Source organism: Lissotriton helveticus, chromosome 6, assembly GCF_964261635.1.
Source record: "Lissotriton helveticus chromosome 6, aLisHel1.1, whole genome shotgun sequence".
In the NCBI taxonomy this organism is placed as follows: domain Eukaryota; kingdom Metazoa; phylum Chordata; class Amphibia; order Caudata; family Salamandridae; genus Lissotriton; species Lissotriton helveticus.
Window position 1 is genome coordinate 369,566,968 of NC_136067.1, and position 19,339 is coordinate 369,586,306.

The window sequence follows — 19,339 nt, forward strand, 5'->3', positions numbered from 1 at the left end:
ACAACATCCTGAAAGAAGTAAATACTCGTAGGCAATTTAAAATTAGGTAAAGTATGTGAAATGTCAGCAGGAACAACAAACAATATAGTTACCTTAGAGCTTTTACACTCATTCAGAAATCAGTAAATGCTTTTGCGTGAAAAGTTAAGGTCATGGCTACAGGGCCCAGAGGGGACCTATTTCAATGTCCATTACTTATATATCCCTACAAAATGTAAGCAGTATGGTTTAAAAAGACCCCTTCCGCGAATACAGAGGCACGGTATACATTTTGTTTTCCAATCCACCCATCAACCAGGTATTACCGTACCTCCAGGAATGGTGCACTTCCCCACCCGGGGAAAACAGTGTTGTTCTGGCCACTTTGTGACCACTCTGTCTTGCTTTATTTAGTTATTTTTCATATATTAAACCTTTTATTTCTCTTCGTCCCGAGGCTGCACTTTATAATAGAAGGACATTTCAAGTAAAAGTGTTTTTCTGTTTTTGGATCCATTTCACAGGGGAATAAATAGACGAAAGGAGAGGAAAAAGATGGTAAGAAGAGTTTCTCCAAGTCACGGTTTTAGGCAAGTGAGGAGGAGCAAGACAGAAAGAGAGGGAATAAGAGGAAGAAAGAGCAGGAGAAGCGAACACTGTGCTTGTCTTCTTTGGGAAAGAGGAAAAGACAGTCTGTTTCCTTCTCTGCCAACCTGCCCGTCCTCGAACCTCCTCGCTTTCCAAGCCGGCCTTCCTCAGATGCATTCTTAAAAATAAAAAGTAGTGAAACGGATTCCACTAAACTAAAGAAGTAGGGGCACGCCGTGCCCCATCGACCCCGCCCACTTCGACCACTGGTTATTCATTAACCTTAGGCTGTGGAGCCCCTCGAGAATGGTTGAGGAACCTTGCAGCTAGAGGCTGCAGTGGTCTTTTATGCACCTGGCCGCCTGCTCTATACAACGTTATCGGCCTTAGGTGTGGGGTGGTAACAAAGTTAATTACTGTTTCGTTAGGATCCCCGCCCTTAATCCCGGCTACGCTAAGTGTGCAGGCACCAGTTGCCCACGATCACACCGCGGGTCAGTGGTGGAAGCGTGACTGCGTCTTCGCGCTTTGTCTTAGGGTGGCTCGTCCCAGAAGTCCATGTGTGCACCTTGTGTCGCTAGTTTGTGGCGGAAGGTAGACTTCAAACAGCGAAGCGGTTTCTAAATACGGAAGGACCGGAATGTATTATTGAGCTGTGTGCACTAGTGCTTTCACTAGTGAGCTGGCTGAGGAGCACCTGATAACACAAGTGAGAACGTCACTCTGGCGAAGATAAAGCAGAAGCATGAATACTCTGTCCTGGGTAACCTTCGTATGGAGGTATATAGTGCCTGCCACTGCACACCTGCCCAACTCTGCCTCATTCTACCCAGAGCCTGTTGCCTTCCACTGTCCGCCTCTGCCCCATTCTTGTACCTTGGGCTGCAGTCTACCGTAACCTCCTTGCCGGCCACTGCCCATCAGCCCAGCTCTGCCCCACTCTTCTGATTGTCTGATACTGCCCACCTACATAACTCTGCCTAAAGATGCAGTCTGGTGTAAGCCTTATTTCCTTCCACTGCCCAGATCTGCCTCTTCTACCAGCGGTGCAGTGTAGCATCAGCCTTATTGTCTGGCACTGCTCGCCTGCCCAGCTCTGTCCCATTGCTCTACCCAGGCCTGCAGTCTAGCGTGAGCCTGGCAGCCTGGCACTGCCCACCTTTGCCTCATTCTACCAGGTCTGCCTTCCAACATCCTGGCCGCCGGCACTACCCACCTCTGCCTCATTCTACAATGTCTGCAGTCTAGCGTGAGCCTGACTGCCTGGCGTTGCCCACCTCTGCCTCATTGTATCGAGAGGTGCAGTCTAGCATCTGGGCCTCCTAGCACTGCCCACCTCTGCCTCATTCTACCCAGGCCTGCAGTCTAGCATGAGCTTGACCGCCTGGCACTGCCCACCTGCCCTCCACTCGCGGAGCCACCGCTTCTGAGCCGAGCAGATGATGCCACTGTTGTAACCCAGCTGCATGTCTTCGCTCAACGAGTCCAGCTGTGTGCCGGAGCGGGTGGAACATGTAAACACCTCACACGCGCTGCATTAGCATGTTAATGCAATATCCTCCACTACTAACATAGCAATATCTTTCTTGGCCCAAACTATTGTTCTTAGGCCTTTTTTTTTCTTTTGGCTTGTTCTGTTATTTCTGTGCTACTTTCTGTAAAGTGGTCTGCAAGCCAGTGCTTGGTGTTGCGGCACTCTATGAAGAGGCTAAATGAAGAGCAAGCATTGTCATAGCCAATAGGTCTCGCTTTTGGGACCTTGTAAGTGTTTAGCCATGCAACAGTTGATGTTGTTGCACCAAGGATATTGTGCTGCATAACTACTTGTAAGGTCCCAAAAGTGAGACCTATTGGCTATGCCAATGCTTGTTATTTTCTGGCAGTGGCAATCATTTACTTTGGAAAGGTATAGGGCATTCACCCAGAGGCTATGTGTATGCCATGCAGTCTCTCAGGATTTGTTGAAAGAGGAGAACAAGTTTATTCGGAGGATTGTAGCCCTTCCCCCTAGTACGCCTCTTGTCCCCCTAAGGCTAGATCTTGGAATACGACCCCTTGATGAGGAACTGGCTTTCCGACCGCTGTCATACTGGCGTAGGTTATGGTCAGTCCCGGAACTGATCAGCTATAGACAAGGTCTCCAGGAGGTGCTTGCAATGCCCAATGCGGGGGAAATTAAATGGCTGAAATTTATTAAAACTGAGTTGGAGGGTTTGGGTCTTCTGAAACTGTGGTCTGACCCCCTATCCAATTGTCCACTTTTCCCCAAAAAGACATTGGCAAAGGTATATCAGGATAGCAAATTGACGGCACTGTACCGCCGCCAAAACCATGGGACACTAACAGAGGGATTTCTACGCATTAAGGATATTTATAGCTTCGAGCCAGCGTTAGATAATTTATATCCCTCCTTGCTTAGGAAACTCTACTTACAATGGAGACATGGGTCTCTCCCACTCCGTGCATTTACAAGTAAGTGGAGTGAAAATGCAAATAGTGTATGTCCAGCATGCAAATTGGCCGATGAGTCTGAGCTGCATATAATCTTTTTCTGTCCAGTATATCATGAGATACGTAAGAAATGGATTGTCCCTTTATGTAGGAACCTGGGATTTGTGGAGTGTTTGGCCGCTTTTAGAGTTCTTAAAACAGACCTGTCGGACCACATTGTATTTACAGTAGCTAAGTACCTAGGTGCTGTGTGGCTTTTGAGGAGAAAATGTATCAAGGCTGTTCAGTGACCACAATATATCGTAATGTGATGAAATTCCATGTAATGGACTGTATGAATTTGTAAAGTACAATTTTATTTTAACTGTTTTAATGAAATTTATAATGTCTTTATGGTGAAAAATGTCTACCAAAATAAAGAAATAAAGAAGTATGCCATGCAGGGAGTTATTCCCTAAGGATGAGGACACGATCTTTATTCACCTTTACCGACTGAAGTACACCAGATGGTCAGGGCAGTTAATGAGATATAGAAGGAAAAGACCACCTTCTTTTGATGCTTCACGAATAAGTGGATTTTTTCACAGCTAGGAGTGTGTGCTGTTATCCCCGAAAGGATTGGTTATCAGAATAGACTCGGCAGCTAAAGCGAAACTTTGACTGAGTTTTATACTCCGTCAGAAGTTAGCAGCAACCAGATGTGTCTTTACTAGAATAGAAACAACAAGCTGCATAGAACCCACTGTTGCCCGGAAGCAGATAGGTGAAGAAGGAAGCTGTTCTTTTCGACAGCTCTTGATAATCCCTGCTCATCCACATGGCCCGTGTACGGGCGGTTACACGGATATGTAAAGTGCTCAGCTGCCAATCATCTTTATTTGGAGATCGAACAGTACTCAGATGCTTTTTTCCTAGGCCTTACTGTTTACTGTTTTCTCCCTTTGAAATATTAGAACACCATTAGACAGAATGCCATTGAGAACATGTAATTCTGGCGATCCTGGCCAGGCCAAATCAACTGTTGTTTTCAAAGCTTGTTCAGTTGCCAGTTGAACTGTCCCTCTTCCCTCTGTCAAGTTTCATTAGGTAGGCTGAGCCCCCAACAATAGGAAGCAATACATTTCCTTGATTTGTTTGATGTTCTGCCTAATGCCATAGAAAACATGCAGATCTTGGCGATATTGTTGTGAACAGTCTACCAGTTTCCTGTTTGCTCTCTTTCAAATGCCTTTTATATGACTTAATAAATTATGAAATATGCACAATCTCTCCAGCTGAAAAATACTTTGTGGGCCAGTATCTGACAGTCGTAAGATAGCTGAGATCTTTGAAAGGGGGGCCAAACCTCTGGCTTCCGTGTATTCCCATATATAGGTCTCTCACCTATATTCAGTAGGACTAAATGTCACAATGATTACTGCCCTGAAATTTCTTCGTAGGGTTGCTGGCACTTTGATTTTCATAGGAATTCAAATATGGTGTTATTTGAGGTGTTACACTGTACATCTTTGTCTCAAGCTGGTTTATTTCAGCTAATGAAGAGGAACACCACCAAACTCTCTTCTTTTACCTTGTTTTACTGCTGTGACGTGTGGAGTATTTGAAGTTGACCTATATTGGCCACTACTGATTTTCCCTGTATAGTGCATCACCTTTTCATAATGTTTCCTAGAGGTCAAAGAACAGTCTCTTTAGTCTCATTTGCAGGGTCATTATGAGACAGTCGGGCACTTGTACCTCCATCTTTAGTACTCAGTCTGTGATGGGGATACTAATAGAAAAAAGGTTGCCTTTGGTTCTGGGGTGTGGAGGAAGTGTTAAAGAGAGTGAATTGTGCTTATTCCGACAGTTTTGACAGGTTTAGTCCCAGAGTTGTAAAATCTGCATTTTCCTTACTACTTGCTTAGATTGCATGCAGGCTTTATACTTGCAAAATACCTGTCTATGTGAAGTGCCTTAAAATGAAGATTTACCATCAATGCACTTGATCACAAGTTATAATTTTATAGACGAGTCAGAAGGTACATTTTATTTTATCTTTTGCCTGGCATAAGCTGCCAAGAATGCATAAGTCCAAAGAGTATTTGTTCCCCGTTTATCAATCGAAACGATTTTTTGCAAGGCTTTCTATCCCCGTGATCAAAAAGGACACACCAGTGCTGCCTTCAACTTACATCACCCTTTCTTTTCGGATTTGGTATTATCAGATTTTTTTTTCCATTCTCTTAAAAATGTCTTCGTTTTCCAAGATATATGTTAATCACAAGGACACTGACAACAACGTATATGTGTTGTTTTGTTCATCTGTTAAACTAGAATACTGAATTTCCCATTAGGTACTATTTATTTTTACATGTTACAACTAATTAAAAAAAGAGCTTCTATTTGATGTTTTATCTTCTCTTGAATCGATTGTTACTTCCATGTGTTCACAGGCTTTGGGTCCTGCTCCAAGATGGTGTTCATTCTTAGACAACTTGACTGAGGAGTTGGAGGAGAATCCTGAGAGTACAGTCTACGACGATTATAAATTTGTAACTAGAAAAGACCTGGAAAACTTAGGTAAGCCTTTGACATGTATAATTTGTTTTCATCTTTTCCATCTGCCATTTATGATTGCAAATCTGTTGTAGTTTTGTGAATGTTTATGCACCATAATGCCAATGCTGGTCTCATACGGCCTCTTCGAACTCTCTCCACCTGTCTATTTTTTTAATGCAACATGGACATAAACTGTTTTCCAACTTCTTCAGTGGAATTCAAATGAATTTACCTTCTCTTGCATGCTGACAGACAGGTGTGTAAGTGAACTGAAAAGAATATTATCTTGAATTGGATTATTAATTTGGAAAGTGGACACTACTTCTACCACCTCAAAAAACACAATTTAGTGTTAGGCTTAAACTCATTGATTCGACAACATTTGCTCAGCGTTGGTACTAGCAGTAGGCACAGTTCTGCAGAGAAATGCATGTTAAGTTCAAGCAATTACAAAAGAACAAGAACCGCTGACCAAGGTTATGCACAAGTACTTTCAGAGTATGGTATACGTGTTCATGTCCTGTGCACAATACGTCCAGAGTGTGCCGCACCAACACTCCTGCAACGCAGATCCCTAAGTTCATATACAAAAGGACGGTGCACCAGAGAAGAATATCCAAGAGATCCAATCCTTTATTCAGTTCCAATTAAAACAAACTCCTCAGCCAACGCGTTTCGTTCACAAGGAACTTCGTCAGGGCTATTTTATAAGAGGGAATTCACTGGACCTGTATCCGTTCTTAAAATCTGATAGGAAGTAAGTGAAAGACCGCTTCACAATAGGCCAATATGTTGAATGGCCAATATCTAAAATATGTGTGGGCAGTACTCTGAATTTCGAACTGACAACAATTAAGGATCTCGCTGTATGATCACTGGTAGTGCAGTAAATCGAAAGGTCACGACCTTTCGATTTACTGCACTACCAGTGATACGAACTGGTGACTGCGACTTGAAACTCTCCCAAAGCTATCATACGGCGGGATCCTTAATTGTTGTCGGTTCGAAATTCAGAGTACTGCCCATACATATTTTAGGTATTGGCCATTCAACATATTGGCCTATTGTGAAGCGGTCTTTCACTTACTTGCTATCAGATTTTAAGAACGGATACAGGTCCAGTGAATTCTCTCTTATAAAATAGCCCTGACGAAGTTCCTTGTGAACGAAACGCGTTGGCTGAGGAGTTTGTTTTAATTGGAACTGAATAAAGGAATTGTTTAATACTTATTGGATCTCTTGGATATTCTTCTCTGGTGCACCGTCCTTTTGTATATTAAGTTCAAGCATTAGCAACACTTTTAAAGTCAAGAAAACACCACAGTTAAATTCCCCAACGAATCTAGGAAAACAGAGGAACATTTAATGCCAAAAAGACACCAAAAGGATTCAATGTTTTCACAAGGACTGGAGATATGAATTTTTAATCTTTTTTAAAAAAGCACATTCAAAAGTTGAAGTGCTATTGAAGAGTATGAGTTTGCAGTGACTGGGACTTAGGCGCACGTTCAGGATCACTGGAATTGAGCGGATATTGGATACAGCAAACAGGTCACCCTGGTGGAAGTGGGGAAAGCATAGTGTTTGCTTTAAGCTGAAGCAACAGTGCTACTTCATTCGACTACCTCTCAGTAATATCACTACTGATATGCGATGGCACTGGCAGCAGATTGAAGATGCAGGACCCCTTCTTCTTCTTCCAATTAGTCCTATTCTGCTTCCTTGTGGTTGAATATGGTCAGTTCAGCACTGTCTATGGATTGGAATGGAAAATTCCATGTAGCTTTGTTTGCCCCCTCAATCCCGGCCCATTGACAGTGTGAGACGAAGGTGGCAAAGCAGTGCAATCCTGCTCCTTCAGTCCCAGCCTGTCTATAGTCCTGTTCTTCTCTCACTCCAAGCCAGCTAATCGCGAGGGTGATGGTGCCTGTAGGAGATAGTCCTTTCTGTGGCCCACCTAACCATGGTTTTTGGCAGCTCTGCCCTGCCCACTCCCTCCTGAGCCGTCTATAGCATCTCTCACTTCCCTTTGTCATTACACAGATGCATGCAATTGACCTTTTTGATGACTTTATCATCTGATTGGTCTTTGCACTAAAACAATTGGTACGAACTATTGAGTTCATGTTTTCCATTTTGCATTAGCACTTTTCAGCTGAACTATTTTGCCTACAACCAGTTTCCATTTGCAATAGTTCTTTCAATTTTTTTAAATCTTTTTTTAATGCAGCATGAGTGATGCAATTATCTTTCAATTAGGCCTTAATGCAAGATTTTGAATGGAGTTTATATTATCCTGTATGAGATTTTGTATGGTTGCTCTAGTTTTGATTATTAGTTTTGCATCGCTTAAGGCAATGGAATTGAAAGAACAGTTTCTTCCACTCACTCTTTCCTTTCTTGGGGCTTCCTTTCAGAGCGGCAGTTCCAGTTCTACTTCAGAAAAATGAATATTGCCTATCTCAATATGTATAATTATTTTGGAAAAATGTTTTTGCAATAGAAAATACTCAGTCTTTGATTAGCAATCCTTATTGGATTCTTTTGTGACCTTTATGGGGACCCGAGACCTGGCTATGAACAATGCCAAATCTTTTATAATGCAGGTAGGGGCTCGGCCCACGAAAAAGTATTCTTTCGTGGTGGGCCCAGAGAGGGTCCCCCTGACAACAGTATTTCAATACCTGGGGGTTCTGTTGGACGACCGATTAAAGTGGGGACCCCTCATACAGAAGAAAAAAGGGGAGTTTACACGAATAACCACAGCTATTTTCAACTTTGCCGCCAAGATGGGCACGCGCTCAATTGCAGCTTTGCTGAAAATCTATCAGGCCAAAGGGGTAGCAACTCACTGTTATGGCAGCGAGATTAGGGGATACACCACCACAGACGCATTGCAGGTGGTTGAGAATAACTTCTTAAAACGCCTGCTTTGTGTGCCAAAATGTTTATCCAACCTGGGAGTCCATGAGGAATTTGGGGTTCAATTCTTATGTGATATATTGGCACTGCGTCCTCTAGTGTTTTGGCTCAAGTGCTGGCTAAACAAGGAACTAGAGCTCACTCAACAAATTATAACGGACTGTATGAGCCTTGACCATATGCTTCGAATCCCATGGTTGAAATACATTGGTGGTTGTCTTTCAGAGTTCGGCCGCCCTGATCTCTTTTTAAAACCGACGGTTTTAGTAAAAGAGGATGTGGAACTGCTTAAGAAAGCTTTCAGTTGTATCAGGAAGCTAGAAAGAGATGAGCTGGAACTAAGAAAATCAAGAGTCTGCAAATTCCTGACTCCTAAAACTGATCCATCAACTGAGCCATATCTTTTGGGAACACTGACTACTTATGAGCGTTTTTTATTGTCCAGGTTCCGTTTTGATCTTTTTCATCTGTTACTTGCTGTTCCTAAAGGGTGTAGCAGAGGATAGGTATTAGCACCCTTCGGCTGCGATCAAGTATCTCCACAGGACCTGCTACACTTTATGTTCATCTGCAAATTTTATGATATACCACAAAGACACTTTTTGCTCCCCCTTTTAAAGAGGATGAATTTTAACCAGGTCTGCCCAGCTCTCTTGTTTTTGCAGATGCTAAAACCAGATTGTATTTTCTTCATTGTGGGATATCTGAAAGCAGTATTTTAGAGGGAGAAGGCATAAAATCGTTGACTACGTGTTTGGTACTGTATATTAATTTATGATATGAATTGTGAAACTCCTTTTAATTTTATGTATTTATTTATTTTTAGCTACTGTTATAAATTGTAAAAAAAAAATTAAGTACCAGTTCTTAATGAGGTGCGTACATGTTTTAACTTTTATGGTTTTTATTGCAAAACCGAATAAAGTTGTTTTTGATTGATTTAAATAATCTAGTATGTTCATGCACCAAACCATTCAAGCCCTGTGCATTCTGTGTTATTGCCTTAAGACAACACAGGTAGAAAGTAGAAAAATAATTGAATGTTCCACTCCGGAACTGATCGAACTACTCTCAAATACATGGACGAAATATTATTTAAAAACATAAATAATAACTATGTGGAGCGTGCCCAGCAGCAGCAAAAGAAAAAAATAAAATAAAGAAAAAAATTAACTCTCATATTGACTGTGCTGTTAGCACTACCTGTTTCTCGTTAGTTTCTTGACTTTAAGGAAACGGTTGGGGACACTCTTTATTTAGGCTGCAGCACGCAGCACAGTGGAACATCAGGTGTTGGGGACCCGTCTGTACTGATTTTAAGATTACAGAGTTTCTTCACGTGGTAAATCTTAGCAAATCAAAATATCTTTACTTATTGGTGGTGTTATATTTATTCTCAAGTTGATTTTATTGATGTTCATATCAACGAATGTTCTGTAAGTATGCATTTAGAAAGTATGTTTCGTTTCGTGCATTTTCGTTTTATTGGTTCTTGAGTTATTGGTTGTCACTTAAACTTCTTGTGCCTTCTTCAAACATTGGTATAAATTAAAAGCTTTTCGGTTATTCGAGTGCTGTTCAGGTATTCTTGTATAACCGTATGTAACACAATGCGGTGCAATGACTTACTGGGCCTTCAACTGCAAAGGGACATGAGTGCAAACAAAAGAATCCCTGCTTAAGCTGTATTTTCTGTTTTCAGGACTGGCTCATCTGATTGGATCGCCCATGCTCAAGGCATACATGCATGGCTTTTTTATTGACATACGATTGTATCATAAGGTAAGGGAAAAGGCAAATAAAGCCTGCCTGGTCTGTCACCGTGTTGCAATGACTGACGTGATGTAACTTAAAGCTGCAGCTCATCCACATTTCCCTCTTGTTTGTGTTTAAAGGTGAAGGCAATGGTTAATCCGTTTGCTTATGAAGATTACAGACGAGAAAAGATAAGGCAGAAGATCGAAGAAACACGTGCACAGAGGGTCCAAATAAAGGTGAAATCACAAATGCGGCAAATATTACCAGTGTACATGCGCTTTTGAGACATTTGTCCTCTAGCTGGTTGTGCTGGAGTGCTCGGCATTGAGTTATGTGCTCGTCATGTGTGATGCTGTGAGAGTGGTACTGGGGAGGCTGGTGACCACGCCAATGCTCTAATAACCTGGAGAACTGAGGAAAACCAAAAGATGAAATGCGATGCTTAAACTTACTCTGGCAACACCCACAGCAGTCTTAGACTTTTGAAAAAAGAGATGCCTACAGATTTAAGTCACTGTTGTGAGAGTGATGGAACAACCACATAATTAAATATTTTTCAGTAAAATATTGCTTGGAAGTCTACAAATGAACACAACTGATGTTTGTGTCCTTTATCAGGCTCTCGCCTCTACTTTCCTTTGCGGTCACTTCTGCACCACATAGGATAAATCAAAGCGCCCCAAGATTTAACCAGAGTGCCTCATTAGTTAACCCCTTCGAAGCTCATGACGAGCTCAGCTCGTCATGAGGTACGCCTCTCGTACGCTCATGACGAGCTGAGCTCGCCATGAACCGCGGGTTTTTAAAAAAGTCAGCGCACAGCGGGAAAACCCGCAGCGCGCATGGTGTTAAGAAAAGCAATTGGCTTGGGCCCTTCATGCAGGGAGAACGTAAATCAGGCAGTGTAACTGCTGAGAAGACTGGAAATAAAGCACATAGGGCTTGATTCATGCAACAAATGTAGATCGAATTCATAACCACGTTGAATTTGATAACATTCAAACGGGGGCGGCTACTGCAAAAATAAAGTGGTAGGGCGGGGCAAATTATAATTTTAAAAAAGCACTTACCTGCCGCTCCCTTTGCCAGCCTCCTCAGTGCTCCTTTCTTCCTGGAAGACGTCCAAGGGCCAGCACAGGTCCCAGACTCCCCACCCAATCCAAACGCTACTCTCATGCGATGAAGGTAGGGCCAGGATTGTTCTTAGTGGCCTGGTTAGGCGCTCACTAAGGAACTGAGGGCATCTGCCATTTCCCCAGCCAGCTGTACAATACAGCTGGGTTAGACAAATCTAAGTGCTCATGCCAGTATGACCATCGTAAGACAGCCGGCCAAACCGACATGTGCTTACAGGGCTGCTGTCTGTCCATAGAGGACAGCCCGGCCCTAGACTCAGCAACATCTCCTGTCAATGAAAAAATAAAACGATAGTAAAATATTTTATCGGGTTTCTTTTCCAATCTGCAGTGGGGCAATGCTCCTTCCCCATTACAGAGGAGCTGCTGCTGCATTCAAACCAGCACTGTTCTTTCAGCCATGGTGAATGTTGGAGAAATCCCAGTGGCTATATACCCAAACATAAGGGGTGTAGAATGCCCCACTGGTTTGGTGATAAATTGTGCTTCTGATCTGGCTCCAAATATACAGCATTATTAGTTGGAGGGCTTGGTCAGTTGGTACAAGGGCATTGTTGTCACAGTTCGGAGTGCACGAAAGAAGAAGTTTGTGGTAGTGGTTATTAATAACTCTAGCACTGATATCATGCAGTGTAGAGCACATGAAGGTTTATGTATACCACAATCCAATACCATAGACACTCTAATTAGGAATATAATATTCTCATGGAAATTAGAGAGAATGTCTGTGAGTATGGTACATTATCAGAATTAATTGAAGACAACTGTGGTTAAGTGAAAACCTTTCTGTTATTACAGTTCATGCATTCATGCTATTATTCACATTTCGTGTTTGGATTTGAGAGGAGTATTTTACTGTTGTTCTTTACAGAAGAAGTGCTCCTGCAGCCTAGAAATAGTGGCCATAACAAGATAGTGCTGGTAAATGCAATACCATACACTCCTAACAGAAACATGTTCATGAGTGGAATGTACCTATAAAATGATTGTAAATCTCTGTGACAAAGGCAAAGTTCAGTGCCACTCTTTGAGGATGGGAACAACCCACCTTCGTCCATGAAAACACAGAGGATGTGATGTATGAATGTCCCTTTTATTTTTTTTCTTTCTGTTGTGGACATAGATCCCTTCCATCAATTACAACTGATTGGCTTCATTGTCACTCCTATTCTCATTTGCTTCCTGTAGGAGAGGTCCATAACCAAGAGCAAATCCACTCTATCTTCCTTTTAATTGGCTGACTTGTATACTTCCACGGCTCACTATTGAGGAACTACTATTATAAAATAGTAAAAGTCGGATTTAAAAAACAAGTATAAATAAACATTGTGCTACTGTAGAACAACCAGGGATCACTCAAATTCAAAGTGTAATTATATATGACAAAATGTAGGAACTATTCTATTATTCAGGAATCATATGTTTAAAACGTTTAACTGTACACCTTCGGAAGTGCATACATTAGGGAAATAGAGTGATCACACTCACTCAGATGTCGACTGATAACACGCCCTTCACTCTTCCTACTTGCGAGTTGTTTGTATATTTATTAGAAATCTTATGTGCCATCTGTGCATTGTGATTATAATTCCTTGCCGATTGAGTGATAGCACCGATTGCTCTAAGTTAAGGTCTACAATATATATTCTAAATTAGTGTTTTTCACCGAGAATAAGGCTAAGATAGACCACTGTAAAAAAAAAAGAAAAAAGTTGCCTGAAACTTGCTAAAAATGTATTTTTTCTTCGAAATAACTGTATGGATTCCTCAATGCATTTCCATTCATTCACTTTTAGAAACTGCCAAAGGTTAATAAAGAGCTGGCCTTGAAACTGTATGAAGAAGAGGACGAACGGCCAGTGCAGAAAAAGAAACAGAAGGTACAGCAACGTTTTCCCTTTTTTGTTTTTTTTCCCTGTAGAAGATATTCACGAAGCTACTTTACATTTACATGCAAAACGCAGCCTGGTGGTCACAACACTTGTGGTCTCTGTCGTACTGGAGGCCGGTGCAGCCCTGACCAGGCCTATTATGGTCACAGTAGCTGCAACCCCTGACATGGTCAATATTGATCAATACAGTTGTACCCCTCCTGATGCAGTACTTCGATGAAATGGGCAGTTGCTGCCCTCATAAAGGCCTGTGATTATCACAGCATGTGTGGCAGCTACATTGAGCAAGACAATTGTGACTCTCGCCAGTAACCGGAGGAACCGGAGTGAGGACCAGGGGGACCCCTCGACACATGGGTTCCTTCTAGCTTGTTATGGGGCAGTCAACCCTCTCTGGATATCCCTTAGTCACTGGGACACGCTGTGGGTCGCTGCCTCCTGGACGGTCCCTCCTCTTGCAATATCAGGCAGACTCATTTTCTCTCTCAGTAGGCGGACAGACTCCTAGGTACTTCAGGCAGCTGGACCGTTCCCTCCGCAGATAGCTCAGAATTCCTCGCCTCTGGGAGACTGGCTGTCAGGAAGACCACTTCATCAGTCCTTTGAGTAATCTGCAGAGTACCACCTTACCTTCATCATAAGGGACTTGGAAATGGAACCAAGGGGGAGGGGTAGGTTCCACTTTTGTATGCAACTTTAAAGACAAGTGATGTGGATCCACTGTCTCAAGCTACAGAACCGGTTTGAATTGGTTCTTTTAAGTATCCTTCTCAGGCTGCTCTCCAGACCCAGCCTTTGTCTAGAGTGATATTTCTTACAGCAGGTAGCTGGAGTTAACTAAACTATGGTGAGGCTCTGACTCTTTTCGATGCAAGTAAAATGTTTTTGATTTATTATAGTGGTGCTTCAGCTTCTTTGTGCAAGACATTGCATTGCCAGTCTAGAAGTCAAGACTGGAGCAGCAAGTTAAATGAAGCCCCATGTTTTCACCCTATTCACAACGACTACTTCCGTTGCTACGCAGCATGATGCTGTGGACAGTGCTGTAAGCCTTACGAATAATACAGTTTTTTTTGCAAATCAGTGCTTATCTGAAAGTGAAAAGCTTTAGTTTGAGACATCAAAAAAATTGTCAGCAAAAAGTGACCAGATCAAATGCTCATCATTATCCCAAACATGCAAGAGTTTTTAAAATCAATCTGCATTTGTGAATATAAATTAGAAAACTAGCATACAGAAACCGCAGAGGTGCCGTGCCTCCTGCCTCCATGGTGTAAGCTTCAGCAAGTGTCTTTGAGTCTCACCGCATTCGCTCAGTGAATATGTACGTGGGCTCTTACTGACCCCAACACACTATTATTGGGGAACATACTTTTGGGAATGTCCAGATGGTTCTTGTCAAGTTATGTTACTGCACTCTTGTGAAACTTGAATAACTTCTAAAGGATAACGCACATTTTATAGGACAGTGTCAGTTGAGGAAAAAAAGCAACACCTCCAACATTGCATGAAACAGAACTGCACCCATTAAAAATAAAGCGTTGTAAAAACAAGCACTTTTGCTTAGTCTGTTACGTTGGAAAGAAATATAGATATTTTAATGTAAGCTTTTAAATGCTTTTCGTTGTAAGGCAAAACTTGGACCGTGCATCTCTGCAACTTTCAATATTTAGCTGCGCAGTGTCTAGATTTGCGCTCTCCTTTCTTTCAAACGTTCTATTTCAAATAGACTTTCTTACTCTTAGGTTAAAGGATGTGAAGTAGGGTTGGCACAAATTATATTTTGGCCCACAGAGCCTTATTTGAATGGGTCTTTACCAGCATATGTAATTTTCTTTCCATGATATAATGGTGGTTGGAAAATTCCAGAGAAATTCTGTTTTTGATAAGAAAGACAAGCCAGCTGCATGGAGTTGGAGACTGAGACATTCTGGCAAAAGTGGATGGGATACTGAGAACATATTTTCAGTTAAGAAAGATGCACTTCACAAAAAGGACTATAAAACGTTGGTTTCTGAGGCTCCCTGGTTACTGGGTCCCATTCTTGTCAAAGAGGGGTTTTCGTGTCTGGTATCCCGAGGCCTCTATATTGGGGTCCTTTAAACCGGGGGACTGTGTCACCATTTTAGCTCTTGAATCTGTGGTTAGTGAGTCAGAACAGCCCAATGCTCACTCGGAGAGGGGTTGTAGGCTAGAAAATCGTATCACAGGAACAAATCCAGTGATACTCACTAAGGGCCATATGTATCAAGCAAGGTATGTATAAAGCAAAATCTGGTGCAAAACAAGGAATCGCAAAATTTGTGATTTCTTATTTTGCAATTGCATTTAAGGAATCGCAAAATTTGTGGTTCCTTATTTTCCCATTGCATTTAAGGAATCGCATATTTTGCAATTCCTTAAATGCAATGTATGAAGCAAAAAAATTAGCAAAATGTCGTTAAGGAATCGCAAATTACCACCAACTTCTAGTTGGTGGTGGTAAGTTGGCGAATTCCTTGAAAAATGCAAATTTTAGCATTTTTGAAAGTGCCATGTGACGCACATACATGCCCCTAGGGCATGTATGTGCACCACATGTGCACCCATGCATATTTCAGGGGTGCAACAGGGTGTCCTTTGGACACCCCTGCACCCTTGAAATTATTCTCAATTTGCGATTAGCAAATTGCGAATCGCAAATTGAGAATAACTTCCCATTCATTCCCATGGGCCTCCTGGCCCACAGAAATGAATGGGGAAGTATTCCTTAATTGCGATTTGCAATTTGCTAATCCCAATTAAGGAATTTTAAGAAATCGCAAAAAAAGTGCGATTTTGTACATACATACCTATTTGCGATTCTCAAATAGCGATTCTTAAAAATCGCTATTTGAGAATCCCAAATCAGGTTGATGATACATATGGCCATAAGTCTGGTCCAGCCAGTCCTTTTTCTTTAAAAAGAAGTAGTAATAATTCAATGGCTACACAACGAAATACCTGTACAAAATAACAAATATTTAGAGGATTTTAGGTGGTATTGCTGGTGATATTGTGCTTTACAAATACACATAACATTGCAAACCTCACCTAGAGGGATTTTGGAGAATAATCAGAGTGCAAATCAAATACTTAAAGAAATATCACAGAGGGCAACTAACCCTTTAAAACTAGTCTGTTATCTGCATGGTTAAAAGGTGGCAATTTGCGTGCCAAAAGCCCTGATCCTATAATTAAAACAACAATGCCCCTTTACAGGACTATTGTAATACATATGGTTTTTGCAGTTCTGAAAGTGTGTTAACAATGTCATCGTCTTCAATGTTTTAAAATACTGCTTTTGTGAGCACATGCACGCCTACTGGCTTCATCACAGCATGTATAAAACCTTGAGGAAACCTTAAGCAAGCTTTTAGGCAGACTCGAAACATTTAAAGAACAATACAATAAAGTATTCTCTTGATACTTGTGCATTAATGTTGGTGAGACCCAAATAACATGTCATGATAATGTTAAGTCTCTTTGCAGATTAAATACCTTACAAAAACCTGACTCAGTTTTGGAAGCATAAGTTGAGGCCTGCAGTTCTGTGTTTGTTGACTTGGTTGCTAGGATGCTATCTCTTAACCACATGCGCTGCTGGCTTTGATGCAACAGGCACTTGCCTCTTTTATTGTTCTTCAGCTGCAAACCGAGGCTACTGCCCACTTTTGGTAGTTCTTTTGCTGTCTCTGTGTGGCAACCATCACGTAGGCCACAAGAACCACGAAGCTCTTCATCTAGGATCGTGCATTTCATGGCTTTCTCCCAAGAGCTGTATTTGCTGGCACAACAGGATCAGTCGAACAGATATCCACAGGAACCCAGCAAATCTACTCTCCACTGCTCCTGGAATAGAATAAGGGAACTGTTGCCCACAGCCTTTTAGAGAGTCCATAAAGTCAACTTAATACCCCTCAACTCCATTTGGGGGTCTCCGCAGCGTGGTCCTTCCTCTATCTATTCCAGGCTCCTCCTCAACAGTCCTTACCTGTCAAGAGTTTAACAAGGAAGATGGAGTTCTGTAGTAGGGGTATCTCTGTTGTAGTCATAACCTAGTGAATAGTCTCGCCCATGTGCGTGGACCCCGAAACAATCAAAAATAATCTCTTAATCTCTTAAGCTGTCTTCCGTGCAATCCTGCATAGACACTTAAGAGAAAATTAAAGACAATAATGCAGCCTATACCTGCAAGGCCACACTGTCCAGTACTTCAACTAGAAATGCCAAGGATATTCCACCAATATCACATTTTTTTTTTTAAATATGTTTTTTATTGCGAAAGTATAAGAGAGGCACAAAATACCTGGTCATCGAGACCGCTCATATGTAAAAGGTGATAACATGCTGTTTCAAGGACAATACACAGCCAAATACGGCCCACATCCCGGAGGCTGGGCGGCGTAGGAGCGAAGCATGTAAAAAGGAAAGGAAAATTGCATTTGTGCCCTAAGGATACTAAACCATCATTACATTCGCTAATTTTCTTATTTCGTAGTCTTATTCTATGTAACATTGAACAATAACCAAATACCCCAAAAATGGCATCATTAGTGCAGAATCGCACAAAGCAGGTCATTTATGTGAGGCCCAGCTAAGGCACAGTCATTACAATGTAATACGGACCTATGGGCATCACAGCTACGTATAAGCATACATATCAAGGAATAACGGCGTGGCTACGTAGGGTCCCTACACCGGATCCAAACACCCCACCTCAGCCCCTTCTCCAGCACAGTCAGACTCCGAGTCAACGGGAGTAAATAACTCAGCGCTGGTGGCATCCGAATCATCCTCCGCCAGCCCCTCCATGCACAACGTCCTCCAAGCAATCAGATCATCCTGCAGCTTCTCAACTCTGCGAGTGCGTTGCATGTGGGTCTCCTCAGCCAAGGCCCATTCTCTTGCATCCCTTAGCCAAAGAGAAATCTCAGGCGCCCTCTGACCCATCCAAGTGATAGCCACGCGCCTCCTCGCCAGAACTAGCAAGAGTTGCAAAAATTTATAAGACAGGTTCTTCTTTCTGGCCTTGGGCACCAGCGCCAGGAGACAGTGGAGGGGGTCTAAAAGAAGCCTAATTTGTGTGGCCCGGGCAATGTGGGCCACCACTTTCCGCCAAAAGTCCTGAACCAGAGGGCATTCCCACGCCAAGTGCAGGAAACCCGCCCTCTGTACCCCACACCTAGGGCAATTGTGTCGTCTATCCGCCGATATGCGATGCAGGGAGACAGGGGTCATATAGGTTCGATGGACAAAGTTAAAATGTATAAGTTTAAAACGTGCATTGCGGGAGACCTTACGGGTCAAGCGCCCGATCCGTTTCCGTTGGTCAGGTTCCAGTTCCACCCCTAGGTCCGCCTCCCAAGCCGCCCAAGCCGGTGCCATCGGGGGGGTCGAGTCTCGGCGCATGGCCGAGTAAAGAAGGGAGATCAACCGTTTGCCTCTCCCACAGGATAGAATGACGTCGAGAGTATAGGTGAGTGGAGGTGCCTCTGGATATTGGGGCCACGTTGTCCTGGCCACGTCCTGGAGGCTTCTGTAGTGGAGGTATTGCCCCCTGCTTAGCTCAAAGGACTCCATGGCACGTTCAAAGGACACGAAGGAGTCGTCCGGGTAGAGGTAGAGGTCCGCTAGAGTCGCCAGAGCGCCACTCCCTGTAGGACATATACTCTTCCAACCGGAGCATCGGGGCCAAGATCCATACTGGGAGCTCCCTATGAAACGGTGCCCGTCTCAACACCCTTTCGACAAATCTCTGCCAAATTCCGCCCGTGTGACGCACCACATATGGTAGAGTGTTATCAGCGCCGCGACCCTGCATCAAGGCCTCCCGTAGGGCCTTTTCATTTGCCGTGCCAGTTCCCAATTGTCCTCCTCAGCGAACCGCCTTGCGGCTGGGAGAATCTCGGGGCCTCGAGGCCTCCTTCTTCCCAACACCACGTTACTTTGCGTAAAGCTACCCTGCTGCGCCCACCCGCCCAAAGTAGGGAGGTGAGGAGCGAGTCCAACGTGCGAAACACTCGGGTAGGTAACGGACATAGGACGTTCTGT

The 19,339-nt window shown here is 42.9% G+C and overlaps 1 protein-coding gene across 1 annotated transcript in view; it reads left to right on the forward strand.

Annotated features, from left to right (window-relative positions):
- NOL10 (nucleolar protein 10) overlaps positions 1 to 19,339 on the forward strand; it is a 1,044,486-nt gene that overhangs the window by 747,778 nt on the left and 277,369 nt on the right. The window contains exons 14-17 of the mRNA XM_078647803.1: positions 5,454 to 5,580; positions 10,184 to 10,263; positions 10,377 to 10,475; positions 13,172 to 13,255. Of these exons, the coding sequence (XP_078503929.1) occupies positions 5,454 to 5,580; positions 10,184 to 10,263; positions 10,377 to 10,475; positions 13,172 to 13,255 (390 nt within the window). The remainder of the gene's footprint in view (positions 1 to 5,453; positions 5,581 to 10,183; positions 10,264 to 10,376; positions 10,476 to 13,171; positions 13,256 to 19,339) is intronic.